This window comes from Stomoxys calcitrans, chromosome 1 (assembly GCF_963082655.1).
Source record: "Stomoxys calcitrans chromosome 1, idStoCalc2.1, whole genome shotgun sequence".
Lineage (NCBI taxonomy): Eukaryota > Metazoa > Arthropoda > Insecta > Diptera > Muscidae > Stomoxys > Stomoxys calcitrans.
The window spans coordinates 155,547,822-155,567,773 of NC_081552.1; the positions used below are offsets into that span (position 1 = coordinate 155,547,822).

At 40.4% G+C, this 19,952-nt stretch overlaps 1 protein-coding gene across 1 annotated transcript in view; it reads right to left on the reverse strand.

Moving 5' to 3' along the window:
• LOC106088624 (FH2 domain-containing protein 1) overlaps positions 1 to 18,775 on the reverse strand; it is a 79,443-nt gene extending 60,668 nt beyond the window's left edge. The window contains exon 1 of the mRNA XM_059370862.1: positions 18,730 to 18,775. Coding sequence (XP_059226845.1) covers positions 18,730 to 18,770 — 41 coding nt within the window. The 5' untranslated portion in view covers positions 18,771 to 18,775. The remainder of the gene's footprint in view (positions 1 to 18,729) is intronic.
• Between the last annotated feature and the right edge of the window lie 1,177 nt (positions 18,776 to 19,952).

The window sequence follows — 19,952 nt, forward strand, 5'->3', positions numbered from 1 at the left end:
TAGCGTGCTTTCGACAGACGGACGGACATGGCTAGATCAACATAAAATGTCGCGACGATCAAGAATATATATACTTTATGGGGTCTCAGACGAATATTTCGAGTAGTTACAAACAGAATGGCGAAATTAATATACCCCCATCCTATGGTGGAGGGTATAAAAACCTTCTCCTGTAAAGTTTTGATTTTGCATTTTGGCGGTTAGGGGACAATATGTTCGTCCGATTTCGAGAAATGTTGCAATAAAGTGCTCTTTTCTTAACCGATTATCTTGAATTTGACAAATTAATGACTCTTAATATTACTTGAAATCAGTCCAGATTTAGATATAGCTGCCATATGCGTATGTATATCGCCCGATTTTCACTTCTAGAGCCACTGCAAGTGCATTTATTGACCAAGCTTGACAAAATTTTGTACAACGCTTTCACCGATGAATACCACAATATCTGTAGAGTTTGGTTCAGCTTTAGATATAGCTCCCATCAGAAAAATATCTTTTGAAAATACCAAACAATATTTTCCAAAAATTTTTTCTACATATAAATTTCAATAAATACGCCAATCAAAATTTTTTTACGATACCCCTTTCCTAACTCGAGCTAGAATTTTTCGAAGGCAGTTCAATACTTGGGTATTTTTTGTCGTGAATGGGTTAATGCAATTTTTTTAAAGACTGAATCGCAATGTAATTTTTCAAAAGATTACATTTTTGTGATTGTTTTAAACGAAAAGTTATTACAAGTTTCTTTAGGCCAAAAATTTTCAGGAATTTTCTTGCCAAAATTTTTTTTACAAAAATTGTTTCAAAAGACGAACATTTAACAAAAATTTTTCTAAGACAATTTTATATGTATTTTCTCTTAATTCTCCTTTTATTTTTTTAATTGAAATATCATATATATAAAAAAAAATATTATTTAAAAATTTTCTTTAAGTGAAATATTTTGCTTGTTAGTCTCAATGATCGAAGATTTATGCAATGAAAAAGGACGGCCAGAGGTCACAACACACACCAATCACTAAGGAGCGCGTTTCATCATTTGGTTAGAGTAACTCGTCGGCCATATTAGGTGTGGAGGCTTCAAGGGCCATACGTTGGCAGGTCGTACTTATACCGAATATACTGCGAAAACGTGTCTACGATGTAAGCACGACACTAAAACAAGTCTGACACCTTTCAGACTAGCTGTTCTTTTCCAACGCAGGCATTTTCTTTCTTTCTTTTCTCTTTACGACTACTTAGCTTCCGTTGTCTAGCCTTCGAAGCCATTAATACAACTTCCAAAAGATATTTGAAAAGACAGCCATACTTTAAAGGCTTTGAAAGATTAGTTTCGGCCTACAAATAGTGTGTTGGCAATCAGTGCAAAATTCAGCTCTGACTTTATGATCAAATGTCACCGCCGATGGGTCAGTTCCTGCAACCAATAGCGACCCCAATCCCATGTCAGCCTGTTGTACATACCAAATTGACTCGTTGAAGTCCTTCATCGGTAAGGGCTGCCGTCCCAGTGTACAATACATTGCTACAACAAAAACAACAACCACAATTTTGAAAAAATTAGGTGTCTTTACCAATTTCACAGTAACAGAAGAACTTTGGGGGTGGGTCACCCCCAAAATAAAATCCTGGCTACGTCCCTAGCTCCCATATATATGTTCGTCTGATTTAGGGTAATTGCAAAAATGTTGTCATTTGTCAACCGTAGTTATTTCAGTTTATACATATTTGCTCGAAGATGGATTATTAAACAATTCGTATCAAGATTGTTTAATAACCCATCTGAAAAGATCCGCCGAGATCCATCAAATTGGTTCAGAATTAGATATAGCACCCACTTTGTACTTATAGGATAGGTGTAGGGTATAATACAGTCGCCACCGCCCGAATTTTGCCTTTCAAAGGAATGTATGATTCAAATGTGGGTCTAACAGCTAGAGGTTAGAGATAGGGTATCGCAGGGCATGTAGTAGGTGGTTATATTATCACCGCTCTTTAAGTCGACGGGGGGTTTTGAAAATGGCATACCACAGTGCCCCATCGACTGCTCTCAATGCTAAGCCAGAGAAAACAGATCTGGTGCTTGTCATATGGTTCAGAATTAGATATAGCTGCCACTTTGTAATTATAGGGTAGAAGTAGAGTATTATACAGTCGACACCGTCCGACTTTTGTCTCTCCTTATTGATTTTTAAATAAACTAGATTTATAGCGTGAATTAGGAGAATGCAAACGATAAAAATCGAGTATGTGAATATTTAAACGGACGAATTATAGATGCGAAACGCACTTGAAAACGGAGAACGTGGTAGAAATTAAACAAGTAAAAGCGTGCTAAGTTCGGCCGGTCCGAATCTTATATACCCTCCACCATAGAGCGCATTTGTCGACTTCTTTTCCCGGCATCTCTTCTTAGGCAGAAAAGGATATAAGAAAAGAGTTGCTCTGCTATTAAAACGATATCAAGATATAGTCCGGTTCGGACCACAATTAAATTTTATGTTGGAGACCTGTGTAAAATTTCAGCCAATTCGTATAAGAATTGCGCCCATTGGGGGCTCAAGAAGTAAAATAGAGAAAACGATATATATGGGATCTGTATCGGGCTATAGACCGATTCAGACCATAATAAACATGTTTGTTGATGGTCATGAGAGGATCCGGCGTACAAAATTTCAGGCATATCGGATAATAATTGCGACCTCTAGGGGTCAAGAAGTCAAGATCCCAGATCGGTTTATATGGCAGCTATATCAGGTTATGAACCGATTTGAACCTTATTGAACACAGTTGTTGAAAGTAAAAATAAAATACGTCATGCAAAATTTCAGCCAAATCGGATAGGAATTGCGCCCTCTAGAAGCTCAAGAAGTCAAATCCCCAGATCTGTTTATATGACAGCTATATCAGGTTATGAACCGATTTCAACCATACTTGGCACAGTTGTTGGGTATTATAACAAAACACGTCGTGCGAATTTCGTTCCAATCGGATAAGAATTGCGCCCTCTAGAGGCTCAAGAAGTCAAGACCCAAGATCGGTTTATATGGCAGCTATATCAGGTTATGAACCGATTTAAACCATACTTGGCGCAGTTGTTGGGTATTATAACAAAACACGTCGTGCGAATTTCGTTCCAATCGGATAAGAATTGCGCCCTCTAGAGGCTCAAGAAGTCAAGATCCCAGATCGGTTTATATGGCAGCTATATCAGGTTATGAACCGATTTGAACCTTATTGAACACAGTTGTTAAAAGTAAAAATAAAATACGTCATGCAAAATTTCAGCCAAATCGGATAGGAATTGCGCCCTCTAGAAGCTCAAGAAGTCAAATCCCCAGATCTGTTTATATGACAGCTATATCAGGTTATGAACCGATTTCAACCATACTTGGCACAGTTGTTGGATATCATAACGAAATACTTCGTGCAAAAATTCATTCAAATCGGATAAGAATTGTGCCCTCTAGAGGCTCAAGAAGTCAAGACCCAAGATCGGTTTATATGGCAGCTATATCAGGTTATGGACCGATTTAAACCATACTTGGCACAGTTTTTGGGTATTATAACAAAACACGTCGTGCGAATTTCGTTCCAATCGGATAAGAATTGCGCCCTCTAGAGGCTCAAGAAGTCAAGACCCAAGATCGGTTTATATGGCAGCTATATCAAAACATGAACCGATTTGAACCATACTTGTCAGAGTTGTTGGATATCACAGCAAAACACGTCGTGCAAAATTTCATTATTATCGGATAAGAATTGCGCCCTCTAGAGGCTCAAGAAGTCAAGACACAAGATCTGTTTATATGGCAGCTATATCAAAACCTGGACCGATATGGCCCATTTACAATACCAACAGACCTACACTAATAAGAAGTATTTGTGCAAAATTTCAAGCGGCTAGCTTTACTCCTTCGAAAGTTAGCGTGCTTTCGACAGACAGACGGACGGACGGACAGACGGACGGACATGCCTAGATCGACATAAAATGTCGCGACGATCAAGAATATTTATACTTTATGGGGTCTCAGACGAATATTTCGAGTAGTTACAAACAGAATGACGAAATTAGTATACCCCCCATCTTATGGTGGAGGGTATAATAAGGTATGTATTTATGTAAATACATTAATGCTGCCCTATTGCACTTGAATTTTTAATTATCGATTTATAAACAATTTGGAAAAATTGTTTTGCAGCCGTTGAGTGAATGCGATGTGTTTTTATTTCGCTCCTCAAAGAATAAATAAATATATATTCGTATCTCGGAATAGGTACTACCTATTACGAAAAAATTGTAAAGCCTTTTGGAGTAGGCTAGAAATGGACTCCAAAGACTCAACATCTGCGGTGGTGGCGTGAGACCGCAGCATGTTTTTCTCCCCTCCTATGGGAGTGGGTGCCTTGGCACCTGTAGTCGAGAGTAATGTTTCAAGCGCACAACTAGTCGTCAGACTAATAAATGAGGAAGAGACGGATAAACCAGAGGGATGCACAGCTCGTCCCCAGCCTTTAAGTAAAGGTGGAGTTTGTGACTCGGATTCAGACAGCGACAGTGCCAATGAAACAGTCATCGCAGCCGAATCGAGAGATGAGGGCATCGGGATGACAGGAGAAGTGAGCGATTGCTTTGCTAAGCTCACAAGCAGACCAAGAAAGCGATCCAGTGCACGACGAAGAAGACAGAGGAGTATGTACCGGCAGCGTAATCGGGCAAAAGTGCAGGTTGCTGGAAGGGATAGAACTGACATTCCAGGCACTTCTACGGAAGCTGGAAAAAGAATCAGATCTCCCGAAGAGCATAACACTGCAAAAATGCTGAAGAGAAAAAGAGCTCCCCGCTTTCAAGTACTCTGGGAAAACCAAGCCAGCCATCCCGCAATGGAGACTCCAGACTGTGTCCTGCGGTGGTGGACAAAGTTGGAACAGGAACGAAGGAAGCGCGCACGGCCCCTGAGTCTTCATGGAGGTCTGTGACTTCCAAAAGGCCACAGCCATCACGGAAGGGGAAGATGGTCGCTGAGAATGATATGGAGCCGCCCTCTACGCCAGAGTGGCAAGGAAGCACAACAGAGATGAGCTGACTTATACAGTCATCAATATCGGCTGTGCATCCGGTAGGATTCCACCAGAACATCGGTCCCAAGTGGAAGATCTGGTTAACGATCGGATTTTTGAACATGTGTGGAACTCTGTAGAGGGTCCACCCATGCAAATGATGAGCTGCGAGTTTAGAGGTGACATCTTTACGCTGCGTTTTGCGTCGGCGGAATGCACTGATATCGTCAAACAGCTCGTCAGAGGTATTCACGCTCCCTGGGAGGGCGCAAAGCTCGACCTTGTGAGAAAGGTGGATATCCCCCAGATCACAAAGCCTACGGTCTTCATCAAGGGATGGGGCAGTTGATTTGCGACGGAACGCATGTTAGGATTCTTGGGCAAGCAAAACCATGGTTTGGTCGTAGAGAAGTGGGAGGTCTTCCACAGGGAGGAGAAGGAGGAAGGAACTCTCTTTGTGGTTGGCATTGATCAAGTCTCCGTGACGAGTTTGGCTAAGACTAAAGGCTATAAAGCTAAAGACTATAGGCAGAAATTTTCATTCTGCGACACTAGGCCGTACAGTGGCAGGTGACTCAACACCGCCCAACAAACAGGGGGCCGACAACGAGACAATCACGGCATCTCTCAATATTGGAAAGACTAGGAGAAGCAAAGATCCTAATAATAACGACGGACCCATCACCGACTTAAAGATTGGGAATAATGGGATAGGTAAAGATCTTAATATTGAAACATAAGGCAGTACATGGAATGGAAACCCAATACAGCTTAACGAACAGGGACCCGACGATGGAACCATAACCGACTTGAAATTGGGAATACTGGGATAGGTAAAGATCCTAATATTGAAACATTAGGCAGGTCAGCTACAGGAGTCTCAATGCAACCCAACGAACAGGGAGCCGATTATGGTACCATCACCTACTCCCAATAAGACCATTTACTTAAGATTTGGAAGGGTAAGATAGGCATTGATCCTAGTATTGAAACATCAGGCAGTACAGGGAATGGAAACTCAATACAGCTTAACGAACAGGGACCCGACGATGGAACCATTACCGACTTTATAAAAAGTCGGAAGACTAGACTAGGCAATGAACCTAAAACGATGACATCAGGCAGTGCAGTGACAGGAAAGTCAATGAAGTCTATAGAACAGGGAGCAGACGATGAGATCATCACCTACTTCCAAGATGCCCATTTACTGGAGGACCAATGATCGAGGTAATCTAGATAAACCTCCACCGGAGCGAGACTGCTACACACGCTCTGATGGAGAAAATCAGCAAGGGCAAGATTCATATTGCCTTAATTCAGGAGCCATGGACGACCCGGAACAAAGTTTCTGGACTAAACCAATTATTCTATGCTATCACTGGTACTCGGCCGAGGACCTGCGTTATTTGTCATAGAAATTTGAATTATATATTTTCCCCAGAGTTGTCAACGTCGGAGGCAACAGTGGTGAGACAGGAAGACGGCGGTGCATACCTGGCATCACTTTATCTGCCTTTCGACTCTCCGACACCGCCACCAACGTCGGAGCTGCAACGGCTGGTGAGGAAAGAAAAACAGACAGGATGTGAGGTGCTAATAGGGTACGATGCGAACTCTCACCACATTTCGTGGGGTAGCACCAATACTAATAAGCGGGGCCAAGCCCTGGCAAATTTCTTGAATACTAATGACCTAATAACACTTAATACTGGTAACACCGCTACCTTTGTTAATAGGATTAGGGAGGAGGTATGAGATGTGACGAAATCTGATCGATGAGGTTCAGGATTGGAGGGTCTCCATGGAACACTCTTTCTCTGACCATCGCTACATTAGGTTTAGAATAGCACGGCCAGCGCCGAATCCGATAAGCTTCCGGAATAAGTTGAAGACCAACTGGACAAAAAAAGTTTCTCTCAAAAACCCATGTCCAAACTGAAACTTTAGTAGACGGTATGGAAGTGCGAGCAGAGACAACAGAGAACATGCTGAGGCATTTGATGAAAACCCATTTTCCACAGGATACGACGGAACTCACGATGACACCGGAATCTTGGAAAATGACGTTGATCGAAGGTTTATTATAACAGAATTTATAGTGAAGGAATCCTTGAGGAGCTTCAAACCATTTAAGTCACCCGGACCTGATGGGATATTTCCGGCGTTATTTCAGAAAGAGGCAGACCATCTGGCGCCTCGTCTGGCCAAAATTTTCACAGCGTGCCTGGGACTTGCATATACTCCGAAAGCCTGGTAAGAGGCAAAGGTGGTGTTTACACCTAAGCCCAGCAAGGCAAGTTATGCGACACCAAAGGCCTACAGACCCATAAGCCTTACGTCCTTGCTACTCAAAACCACGGAACGTATTGTGGACACCATGATGACATCCAGCGAACTGCTCAAATACTAACAGCATACCTATGTCAAGGAAAGGTCTGTGGAGACTGCCCTGCATGAGATTGGGCCTAAAATAGAAGAATCCTTCGTTGCCAAAACGTACACACTGGCGGTATGCTTTGACATTGAGGGGGCTTTTAACAATGTGCGGACCGACACACTGATGCAATCCTTAGACCAGTATCGGGTGGACCCGGTCCTTAGAGACTGGATAAACCATATGCTAAGGTGGATAAATTGTGTGTCCAATGGCAAAAATATAAGGGAGAAAGTGGCACAGTGCACGCCACAGGGGGGCATTTTATCGCCACTCCTATGGGTGGCCACCATAAACGACCGATTACGGATGCTGACTGAGGAGGGATTTGAACCCTTCTATTACGCAGACGATGTTATAATACTTCTAAGAGGTAAGGATCCGAACGAGCTATGCAGAAGGGCCGAAAGGGTCTTGCATATGGCATATGACTGGGCTAGACCCAGAGGTCTCAATGTTAACCTAAAGAAGACTGAAGTATGCCTGTTCACGAGGAAGACGAAGGTGGGCCAATTTAACTCACCACGTTTCCTCAATAAGACGATTTCGATATCTAACAAGGTCAAATGCTTAGGTGTGATCTTGGACAGGAAACTGAATTGGAAGTGTCACATTCAAGAGCGTACTGGGAAGGCTCACAGATGTTGGGCACTATGTAGACGGGCCGTAGGCTCGAAATGGGGCATGAATCCTAGGATAGTCCACCGGCTCTACAGGAGCGTGATTAGACCAATACTTACTTACGCCTCAGTAGTTTGGTGGACTTTTATGGAGAAAAAGTGCAACATTAGGACCATACAACAGGTTCAGAGAACATGTTGTCTTGGCATAGGCGGAGCGATGAGGACCACGCCTATTAGGCCACTGGAGACTATTCTAGATATTCGACCCATTGACATACAGATTAAGTGTGAGGCAGCCACTACGGCTATGAGACTTAAGGCGATGGGAGAATGGATTGAGGATGGGAGCAGCTCATACGATTGCGGTATAATCGAGGCGACGATAGGAAACCTGGAAGGAAGCGGAGGAGTGGAGGCTTCCGAGCGGATACCTGAGATGAACCTTGAAGTCGAGTGCGAGGCACTGCTGCCATCGGCACAGTTTGGATTGACGGAACCCTAGTATTGCCATCTGGAAGATCATGTTACACGGATGTATCAAAGCTAGAGGACAGAGTGGGCCTGGGGGTTTACATTAAAAACCCAGGAACTGAGATCTGTTTTAGACTGCCTGACCATAATACGGTCCTGCAGGCGGAGATACGGGCGATCACGGAGGACGCGAGGATGTCGAGTCTGAACATCTTTACCGACAGTAAAATTGCCGTAAGAGCAATAACAACCAGGACGGTAAGGTCACGAACAGTCTTGCAGTGTAAGAAGTAGATTAACGCCTTCTTTGAGGATGGGAAAATCTGCATCGTTTGGGGGTCTGGCCATAACGGAGTAAGGGGAAATGAAAGGGCAGACGATTTGGCGGTGAAGGCCAGAGGACTACCGTCAATAAACTTGAAGCCTTAACCTGAAGCCTTTCGGGTCGACGCAGTCCGAGTTAAGGGAGTGGGCGACGAATGCGCATGCAACATTGTGGAACAGCGAAACGGTCGGTAGGACGGCGAAAATCCCATGGGGGGATCCATATCATGAGAAGACGAGACTATTATTGAAAGGAAGCAAGAAGGAGTTCAGTATAGCTATTGGTATCATAACCGAACACATAGGACTACGAGCTTACTTATGTAAAATCGGTGCGGCAAATGATAGCATGTGTAGGGCATGCGGGGAAGATGATGAGACGTTGGAGCATTTCCTTTGTCATTGCCCGGCTTTGGCGTCCAACAGATACCGGTACTTAGGTGGAGACCCAATATCAGACATGAACCAACTTAGGAGAGTGGCATTGAAAACAATGAAGGATTTTGTAAGTAGCATGGAACTCCTAACTTAAAATTTTCTTTTGTGTATGTTGTTGATGTTAGATGTCTCTTTGAAGAGATATTGGCTGTTAGAATTTAACTTTCTCTTATTGCGCTATTAGAAGAGGTTGAATAACAAGACCCAACATTTCATTCAGAGGGCATGCTTCTACCATTGCACTGCTCACTAATTAGTGGGTAGGTGGAAGCATGTAATCTTTTGGTGGCATAGCAGTCTGACGAGGCGCCTGGCAAAGGCCGAAATCGCGATCCCCCCTTGATACATTTAACACACCACAAATGTTGAGACTCTTGAAAGTGTTTTTGTTGTTTTGTTTAGAAATAGAAGCAAGAAATAAACACACATTGGTCTAAGCTGGTTAAACCAACAACAAAATTTCTTAATTAAATCAAGGTTTTAATTTTTTCTGTGCAAAGACGAAACGAGTTCCATAGTGATTGGCGTGTTGTGATTTCCGGTTTTCTTTTCCATAGCAAAAACCAGAAAGGAAAGGCAAAAGTTGGGCGGTGCCGACTTTGTAATACCCTACACCTACCCTATAGGTACAAAGTGTATTAGCTATGTCTTATTCTGAAACAATTTTGATGGACCTCGCCGGATGTTTTCAGATGGGTTATTAAACAACCCATATCACATTTCGAGCAAATATGTTCAAACTGTAATAACAACGGTTCACAAATAAAAACATGATTGCAATTTACCCAAAATTTGACGAAAATATATATAGGAGCTATATCTAATTCTAAACCGATTTAGAGCAAACTTCTCAGATAATACTCGTCGAGAAAAGCGTTGTGCAAAATTTTGGCAAAATTGGTAAAAAAAATGCGCTTGCAATGGCTCTAGAAGCAAATATTGGGCAATATACGTATATGAAACCTATATCTAAATCTGAACCGATTTCTATGAAATTCATCTATAATGTCGATCAATGTCAAGAGAAAATCCTTCCTGCCATATTTCGAGAGAATCGATTAACAAATGACCATTTGATTGCAATATTACTCCAAAACGGACGAATATATATATGGGAGCTATGTCTAAATCTGAACCGCTTTCGATCAAACTTTATAGACATTGTGGAAGTCGTCGAGGGAAGCGTTGTACAAAATTTTGGAAAGATTGGTCAATAAATACGCTTGCAGTGGCTCTAGGAGTGAAAATCGGGCGATATATATATATGAGGGCTATATCTAAATCTGAACCGATTTCCATGAAATTCACCTGTAATGTCGAGAGTCAAGAGAAAATCCTTCCTAACAAATTTCAGGAGAATCGGTTAACAAATGACCATTTTATTGCATTATTATTGTAAATCGGACGAACATATATATGGGAGCTATAACAAAATCTGAACCGACTGTACCACAGTAGTGGTTTAGGGTATAAATATTCGTTCATTAAGCTCCTCTTGGAAGAGATACAATACAAACGTAAAGCTAGGCACATATCATTTTCCACGAATACTTTCTATTAGTGGAGGTCGGCTGGGATTGTAAATGGGTCATATCGGTCCATGTTTTCATATAGCTGCCTTGCTTGTACGACTAGCTGTCATAAAAACCGATCTGCAGAATGCGTAATTCTAGAGGGCGCAATTCTTATACGATTTGGCAGAAATTTTAAACGTGGTGTTCTGGTTTGACTTTAACATATGTGCCAAGTATGGTCCGAATCGGTTTATAACCTGATATAGGTCCCATATAAACCGATCTCCTGATCTTGAGCACCTAGAAGCCACTGTTATTATCCGATTGGGCTGAATTTTTGTACGCGTTTCGTTACGACGAGTATGGTCTAAATCGGTCTAAAATTTAAATTTTTCTTTTATAGTTGCCTTCAAAAGATTTCTTTGCTGGAGCTTCTTTATCCATTCAGACAACATGATCTAGCCATCGTAACCGGTGTATTTTGATGCGTCAAACTATGCTATCGTCCGTCGTCATACAGCTCGTGGTTCAAACGACGCCGATACTCTCTATTAACGCAGACTGCTCCATATATTTTACAAAGGATTTTCCCTCCTCAAGTTCCATGCTTCGCAGCCATACTGCAGCACGTGTAAATAGTGTAATTTTCGACTGTCGAGAGGTGGTTTTGCGCCTAATCTGCTTACTTAATCCAAAGTAGCGTCTGTTAGCCATTATTATCCTTCGTTTCAATTCAAAACTTATGTGATTTGTTTCGGTTACGGCGGTGCTGAGGTAGATTAAGTTGCTGGCTATCTCAAAGTTGCAGTTGCCAACTTTCTCCATTTTCTTCATATGCTCGGTTTTACAGGGCTTTGCAAGAGTTGATATCATTCGCTTTGTCTTATCTCCATTTACTGTCAATCTCACTTTCGTTGATTCTCTTTCGATACTCTCAAAGGCTACAACTGCTTCTTCCGGTGACTGGCCTCTAATATCGATGTCGTCGGCAAAGGCGAGTAGTATATGTTCTCTTGTGTGTAAGGGCCATGCCTATTCACACTTGTTTCTCGTATAATCTCCAGCACGATAATAAAGAGATAACACGATAGGCTGTCTTCCTGTCTGAAGCTCGCTTGGTATTAAGCGGTTCGGAGAGGTTTTTTCCTATTTTAACTGCCGAGCGTTTGAACATATAAGGTTGTCGAAGGCGGTTTTGTAGTCAATGAAAAGGTGGTAGGTTTTGATTAGTCCTTCTCGGGTCTTTTCCAGGATTTGGCGCAGTTTAAATGTCTCATCTATCAAGGGCTGATATAGCACTATAATTTTGTTGACTTTAGACTTTAATATTTCACATAGTACGCTCGATAGTATCTTGTATGCGATGGGGAGGAGACTTATTCCTTTGTAGTTGGCACCTACCATCTTATAACCTTTCTTGTGTACGGGACATAGTTTGCTAAGGTTCCTATCATCGGGTATGTGTCCTTCTAGTCAGATTGCGCAAACGAGCTGACGCACACGGCTTACAGCCTGTGCCTCCGGTCTTAAACAGTTCAGGCAGCAACCTATCGGCTCCTGCTGCCTTGTTGCACCATCATCAGGGATGGGTTCTGAGGTGCTCATGGTAACAATCATCGGATACCAGCAGCTGGGAAACAGACTTCTTTCCATATCCTCAGCACACACAGAAAAAATAACTCTTAGAAAAAACCAACTACCAAATTAGTATGTGAAACTTTAAATTCTTTATTGAATTTGATTTGTTGATATTTGTTGAAGTATGTAAGTAAGTCTCTACGAGGGGTTTGAGAGACAAAATTATTGAAATTTTGTGGGCTTTCAACAAATTCTTTAGTCGAGGTAGGTCGGTCAAAAAAAATTGTTTTTTTCGTTAAATATGATTTTTTTTTTAATTTAATTGAGATATTTTTTACGTTGCAGCAGTACTTATTGAGTTATTTCATTATAAAGAAGATGATGTCGGTAGGCTAATGGAAGCGTGCAAGCCTACCAAACATGAGATCATGAGTTCAATGCTCTGCGGCATTATTATTTAATTATTTAAGTTTGATTTTAAGGATAATATTTAGTAGAGAGAGTGAAAGAAAAATCCCCGACAGCAGCAAGTAACTCGAAAGAGACAAAGCACCGCGATCCGAAAAAAAAAATGAAAACACCACCACCAGAAGCAAAGCACATGCGGCGGCTGGTTAGATGGTTTTTTGTCTTGTTTATGAATATATTGTTGTTGTTGTTATATGTTGGCTTGCAAAGAGTGCTTTTCAACAACAAATTTGTACTTTGGGTTGTTGTGATTCAACATAAATTGTTGCAGGAAAGTTAACAACTTTGGTAGATGTTTTTTCAACTAAAGTTGTTGTTTTTCATCAAAAATTGGTACCCAAGTACGAATGTTTAGCCTCTTTCCACGGAGTGGGCGGGCAATAGTTTGCCATTGCGCTATTATACTATCTAGACAGGGAGTGTTTTTATCAAGCAATTGGATCAGCCGAGTGGAGTATGCCGTTGCCACCTGTTGTGTTTGCAGTTTCCGTGCAGTTCCAGGTCGTACGTTTCTCGTCACACCAACCTTTGGTTCAACAATGTAATGTTCCGAATCGGTGTCCGCCCATTGGATTGATCGTGCATCTAATACGCTTCCATCTACCACGACATGATCTATTTGGTTTCTGGTGTTTTAATCGTCCTTGTCTTTAGTCGGGGCATGGGCGCAAATAGAGCTAATGTTCAAGAAATAAACCTGTAGACAAGGCGTTTCGGTCTCCAAATAACCACAAATCCACAGCCAAATGAATGCCTCGTTTCATGACAGCTTTAATGTAGAGCGTCACTTCTCGATATTGTTGTGGAGCGCTTGCTGTATGGCGGTAATGTCTGCCCTGTATTTCTCCAATACAGCCGCCAGTGCGTATACTGCGCCTTCTCTATAAAGAGGGCAGATATACCTAGTACAGATACGCAAATCATGGTCCTTAAAACGTAGCCAACAGAGCGTGGGTAGGTTTTTATTCTTCCTCGTTTTTTCAAAGTAATCTCTTCAAGTTTTCCTTGTGATTGGGCTACTATCCCGACGCTCCAAACCATCTTTTTTTTATCGTTATACAGGTGAACTCGTGCCACATTTTATCTCAGTACCTTCTACGAATATTAAAGGGTGACGCCGCGCGAAGCTTTGTGTCACTTTTGAGATGAAGGAAGACAAAGATAAGACTGAATTTTGCCAAGTTAAACTAATCGGAACCATTGCTTGCTTTCCAACATTCCCAAGTCACCCTTGTCAGTACGTATCTCAAAGAATCAGGGAGGTCATTTTATTTGACAAAGTTTGCACTTCGATTACCGTGTCAAATATCATACCATATCAAATGAAGTTGAAATGTAAAGTTTTTGTATGTGCGGATTCTTCTTAATATTGGAATTCCGTTATCTATTGTTGCCGTCTTGTCGTGGCAAAAAGAACACAAACACATGCATTAGAAAAAGAAAAGCTAGCAGACAGGATATCGCGCATTGTTAGTGTGGTATATATAATCATAGAGGCGTTTTTGCAATGAATTCGATATATCATTCGGCCCTTGAAGCCTGCACAATAAAGTGTCCGAAGATGGTCTTCCTTAACCAAGAGGTCGAAACGCATCACTCTATGGTGTTGTTGTATCTTCTGGCTTTACTTTTCAATTGCATAGAAAAATACTCTTCGATTCATAGTTGAATTGAGAAGGATGGTTCACTTGTCCAACAACAACGAAATCAACCATACAAGCCTGTGGCGATGGTGGCGCAAATTCCCCATAAGGCTGTCAAATTTCTGGAAACTTCCTAGTTGACATGCTAGTTTTTATTAGCATTATCATCAAAAGATTTATAATTATAAACGTGTAAATTATAAATTAAAACAATTGAAATGTGAAAAAGGGAACAAAATGTGAAAAAAAAATTTAAATCCTACCAAGCATCTGACGTTCTAGTGGGATTTGGATACAACTCTGGAGTTGGACAATTCCATCAGCTGGGCAAGTGAGCCAACCTTCTTAACTCAACCATGCATCGATCATTGGATTCATTCACGAAAATGATAAGTCCAGAAAGAACGGACACAATGAGTGAAACGTCTGTTCTGGCCAACGACATCAAAGATATATACATCCTCAAGTTAAGAATGGGCCACATAATCTTGGAGTCTTCAAAGAGAATAGTATGTAGAATAGTACATTGCATTAAAGTCATGACTTATTGAGTATTTTGTTGTTGGGCAACTGCTTCTGCCTGCAAATGAATATATTATATATCTTGGTAGTTCTTTTGTAATATGTAATGTAGTTCCTAGCTTTGCATGCCCGCAAGTTCTACAATTTTCTGTGATACATATGTAGTCGGGCACACAGAGAGGTTCTGTAGAGCTGCGACGGTCGAGGATGGTTCTTATTTTAGAAATAATAACTTAGAAGATATTACGGCAACTGCCGTTGTGACATTATCGGCAGTTTTCTGGGTTTAACTTTCACTTTTTCCTTAAAAACTGTAGAGTAGCTGATAATGTTACCAACTCAAACGACCACATTTGTTTCCCTTTACTCCTTATTTGAATTAAACAACTGGTTTTTATAAGACAACTGTTAGAAGCTGTAAATTTCTGCTGGCAATAAACTCCCACCATTTGATATTTCCATCGGGCTTTTCGTCGTTCCAGTTTGCGTTTACCACCGTGTTTGCCTTCAAAAGACTTCTTTGCTTGAGCTTCTTCATCCATTCTGACAACATGACCTAGCCAGCGCCTAAAAAAAATTAACGTCAGCAAAAGTGTGTTGTTGCTAGAAGCATTTGACTGGTTTCCCGTATCGCGATTTCAATTTCGACTAAGAAAGAACCCTGTTCAAATTCAGATGTGTGTTTTACCAGAAGTTTGCCCCCGCTCCTTAGTGGAATGTTCATGGGCAAAATTTTTATTTGTTGCTTTACAACTTACTCCATTTGGAATGGTTGTAAAGCACCACGATCCATTTGACACCTCCCGCTGATGATATTTCTTGGTTGAAATTGAAATCGCGATACGGGAAAGCAGTCAAATGCTTCTGGCAACAACACACTTTTGCTGACTTTTAAATGTCTTTGCTATACTAATAGTAAGCATTAAACAGTGGTCCGGACATTTCGAACCGAACACTGATTTTGGTAATAAAATTCAATGATTTGCAAGCGTTGCTCGTTAGTAAGTCTATTCATGATGAAATGTCAAAGCATACTGAGCATCTTTCTCTTTGACACCATGTCTGAAATCCCACGTGATCTGTCAAATACTAATGCATGAAAATCCTAACCTCAAAAAAATCACCCTTTAGTTGGCACATGCTGTCTTGTCTCCTTTCTTGTGTACATATGCTGAGGTTCCAATCATTGGGTATGTGTTCTTCTAGCCAGATTGCGCAGATAAGCTGATGCATACGCTTTATCAGCGTAGCGCCTCCGGTCTTAAATAGTTCAACGGGTAACTCGTCGGCTCTTGCTGCCTTGTTGTTTTTCAGTCGAGTCACTAATACTTGGACCTCATTCTGACTAGGAGGTAAACACTGAACGTCAGTCACTAACAGTTGGGTAAAATGTTTTTCCATATCCTCAGCATGCTATCTGTGTCAGTTACCAGATTTCCTTCTTTGTCTCTGCAGAAGTATGTGCCTGCCATTGCGCCATTATATCATCGCCACAAGAAGTGCTTTCATCAAGCAGTTGGGTCAGTCGAGTGAAGTATACCATTGCCATCGGTTGTGTTTGCAGCCTTTCAACGTCCAGCTTCCGTGCAGTGTCAGATCGTACCACGGATGGATCGTACATCTATCACAACCTGATAAATTTGGTTCCTCGTGTTTTGATCGGATGACAGCCATGACTACTGACTTTGGATCAACACAAAAATTAAACTTCATCTTACTATTTCTTTATATTATTAATCTTACTATTTCTATATATTATTAATATTAATAGTTATCAAGATTTTATATATCCTCATATACACCGATCTACTGATATGTTTCTATACCCACCACCGAAGGATGGGGGAATATTCATTTTGTCATTCCGTTTGCAACACATCGAAATATCCATTTCCGATCCTATAAAGTATATATATTCTTGATCAGCGTAAAAATCTAAGACGATCTAGACATGTCCGTCCGTCTGTCCATCTATCTGTTGAAATCACGCTACAGTCTTTAAAAATAGAGATATTGAGCTGAAATTTTGCACAGATTCTTTTTTTGTCCATAGGCAGGTTAAGTTCGAAGATGGGCTATATCGGACCATATCTTGATATAGCCCCTATATAGACCGATCCGCCGATTTAGGGTCTTAGGCCCATAAAAGCCACATTTATTATCCAATTTTGTTGAAATTTGGGGTAGTGAGTTGTGTTAGGCCCTTCGACATCCTTCGTCAATTTGGCCGAGATCGGTCCAGATTTTGATATAGTTGCCATATAGACCGATCCTCCTATTTAGGGCCTTAGGCCCATAAAAGCCACATTTATTATCCGATTTTGCTGAAATTTGGGACATTTGCATTATGGCACAGATCGGTCCAGATTTGGGGCCATAAAAAGCGCATTTATTGTCCTACATCGCCGCAATTTGGGACAGTGAGTTGTGTTAGGCCCTTCGAAATCCTTTTTCAATTTCACTCAGATCTCTCGATTCAATGTTTTGGGCCCATAAAAGGAGCATTTATTTTCCGATGTTGCAGAAATTTGGGACAGAGAGTTAAGTTAAGCCCCTCCACATATTTCTGCAATTTGGTGTAGATCGATCAAGATTTGCGTACTGTTGCCATATTGACCGATATCTCGATTTAAAGCCTTGGCCCCAAAAAAAGGCGCATTTATAATCCGATTTAACTGAAATTTGACACATTGACTTATGTTGGGCTTTTTGATATCCATGTTGTATATGGTTCAGATAGGTTTATTTTTAGATATAGCTACTAAAAAGACCAATATTTTATTATACACAATTGAACAATGACTTGTGCTTATGGGTATTTGGTCCAAATCGGATCATATTACGAAATAACTGCTATGGGACATAAGGTATGCAATTTTCACCGGATTTTGATGAAAGGTGGTTTACATATATACCCGAGGTGGTGGGTATCCAAAGTTCGGCCCGGCCGAACTTAACGCATTTTTACTTGTTTAAGCCCATATAATTAACTTAACTTTAGTCATCGTATTTTGCTGAAATTTTGACTTCCTTTTTCTCTCATATAGCGCCGACATATACCCAGATGATCTGACCGATATTTTATTAGGTCGGATTTTGGTGTTCGCAGACCTATGTGATTCTAAATCGTTCAATATCACGAAGACAACACAAAACCTTTTTTATTTTAAAAAAATTGCCAGGCCATACTTGAAGAGATAAAAGGATATGCAAAGCTTCTTACCAGCGCAGTGTAAAAAACAGTTCTATTGGGTTGCCCAAAAAGTAATTGCGCATTTTTTAAAAGGAAGTAAATGCATTTTTAATAAAACTTAGAATGAACTTTAATCAAATATACATTTTTTACACTTTTTTTCTAAAGCAAGCTAAAAGTAACAGCTGATAACTGACAGAAGAAAGAATGCAATTACAGAGTCACAAGCTGTGAAAAAATTTGTCAACGCTGACTATATGAAAAATCCGCAATTACTTTTTGGGCAACCCAATATTATGCATATGAGATTCATTAAGATATCATCGATATGTTAATATACCAAAATAAATTCGTGATTTTGTTTTTGTTCGGATAAAAACTAGAGTCACGGCCGATCGTAATCGTTGTAGGCCTCCGTGTATGGATATTTTCTAAAGTTGATTTGATTCGACCTTACATATTGGGTTGTGTCACAATAGCTTCTTTGCTTGCTCCCATTGTTTGTGAAACAATAAAATTATTTAATTTGTTATTTATTATCGGGAACTCCGATGTATAAAGACACTAAATATTAACTGGATGATGCAAAATGATACATAACGCTGGTGCCCTATTTTGGTTACGATGCACAGTGGCTACACAGCAGAGTGAGTCTAATTATTTACTGCCAAGACCACAATTTTTTTGGTTTCGTTTTGTAACTCCCTTCATTTGCCAATTCACTGAAAACAGCTGTTGAATTCAGCTGTTTTAAATGAATTGGTCGATCAAATCGATCTAGCAACAAAAAAATTAAAAGTTACTTTTTGGACCCAAAGGGGTACTTTTTATTGGTTGCCCAAAAAGTAATTGCGGATTTTTCATATAGTCGGCGTTGACAAATTTTTTCACAGCTTGTGACTCTGTAATTGCATTCTTTCTTCTGTCAGTTATCAGCTGTTACTTTTAGCTTGCTTTAGAAAAAAGTGTAAAAAAGTATATTTGATTAAAGTTCATTCTAAGCTTTATTAAAAATGCATTTACTTTCTTTTAAAAAATCCGCAATTACTTTTTGGGCAACTCAATAATTTCGTAAAACAATTTTAAAAATGTTCTAAAGCTTTTAATACCTAATTTGCGGTATCACAGAATATCGCAGGTAGATTAGGTTGTTCATATGAGAGCTAAACAGGCTATAAACCGATTTGACCATACTTTCCGTGGTTGGAAGCCCTATACGGGAACAAGAGCCCTTTTGCAGGGACAAGAAGTCAAATTGGTAAGTCTTTTACATGGGAGCTTTAATAGGTTATATTCCGTCTAGTACCTTATATGCCATTAATGTTTGAAGTCAAAACAAAAAAACTTCCTTTCGAAATCAATGGGATTATAACTACGCCCTCGATTAAGAATGTCATGACGATGTCACACTTTAAAGCAGTAACGGTCACAATAACACACTATAAAATACTGAACTGTGTTTGTGTGAGGGGCAGTAAAATCCGCACAATCAACCAAGTGAAGAATTCCAGCAGTCCAAAGGTCTATCAAATTCGAATTTTTTACCGATATGGCATTTTTGCTGACATGTTATTAGGCATATTATTAGTTGTCAAATTTTACTGTCGATAAATTTAATAACCGTGTCCACAAAAAATTGGCAAAGCTTCTCTCTCTTTTTCATAAAAAATAAATAAAAAA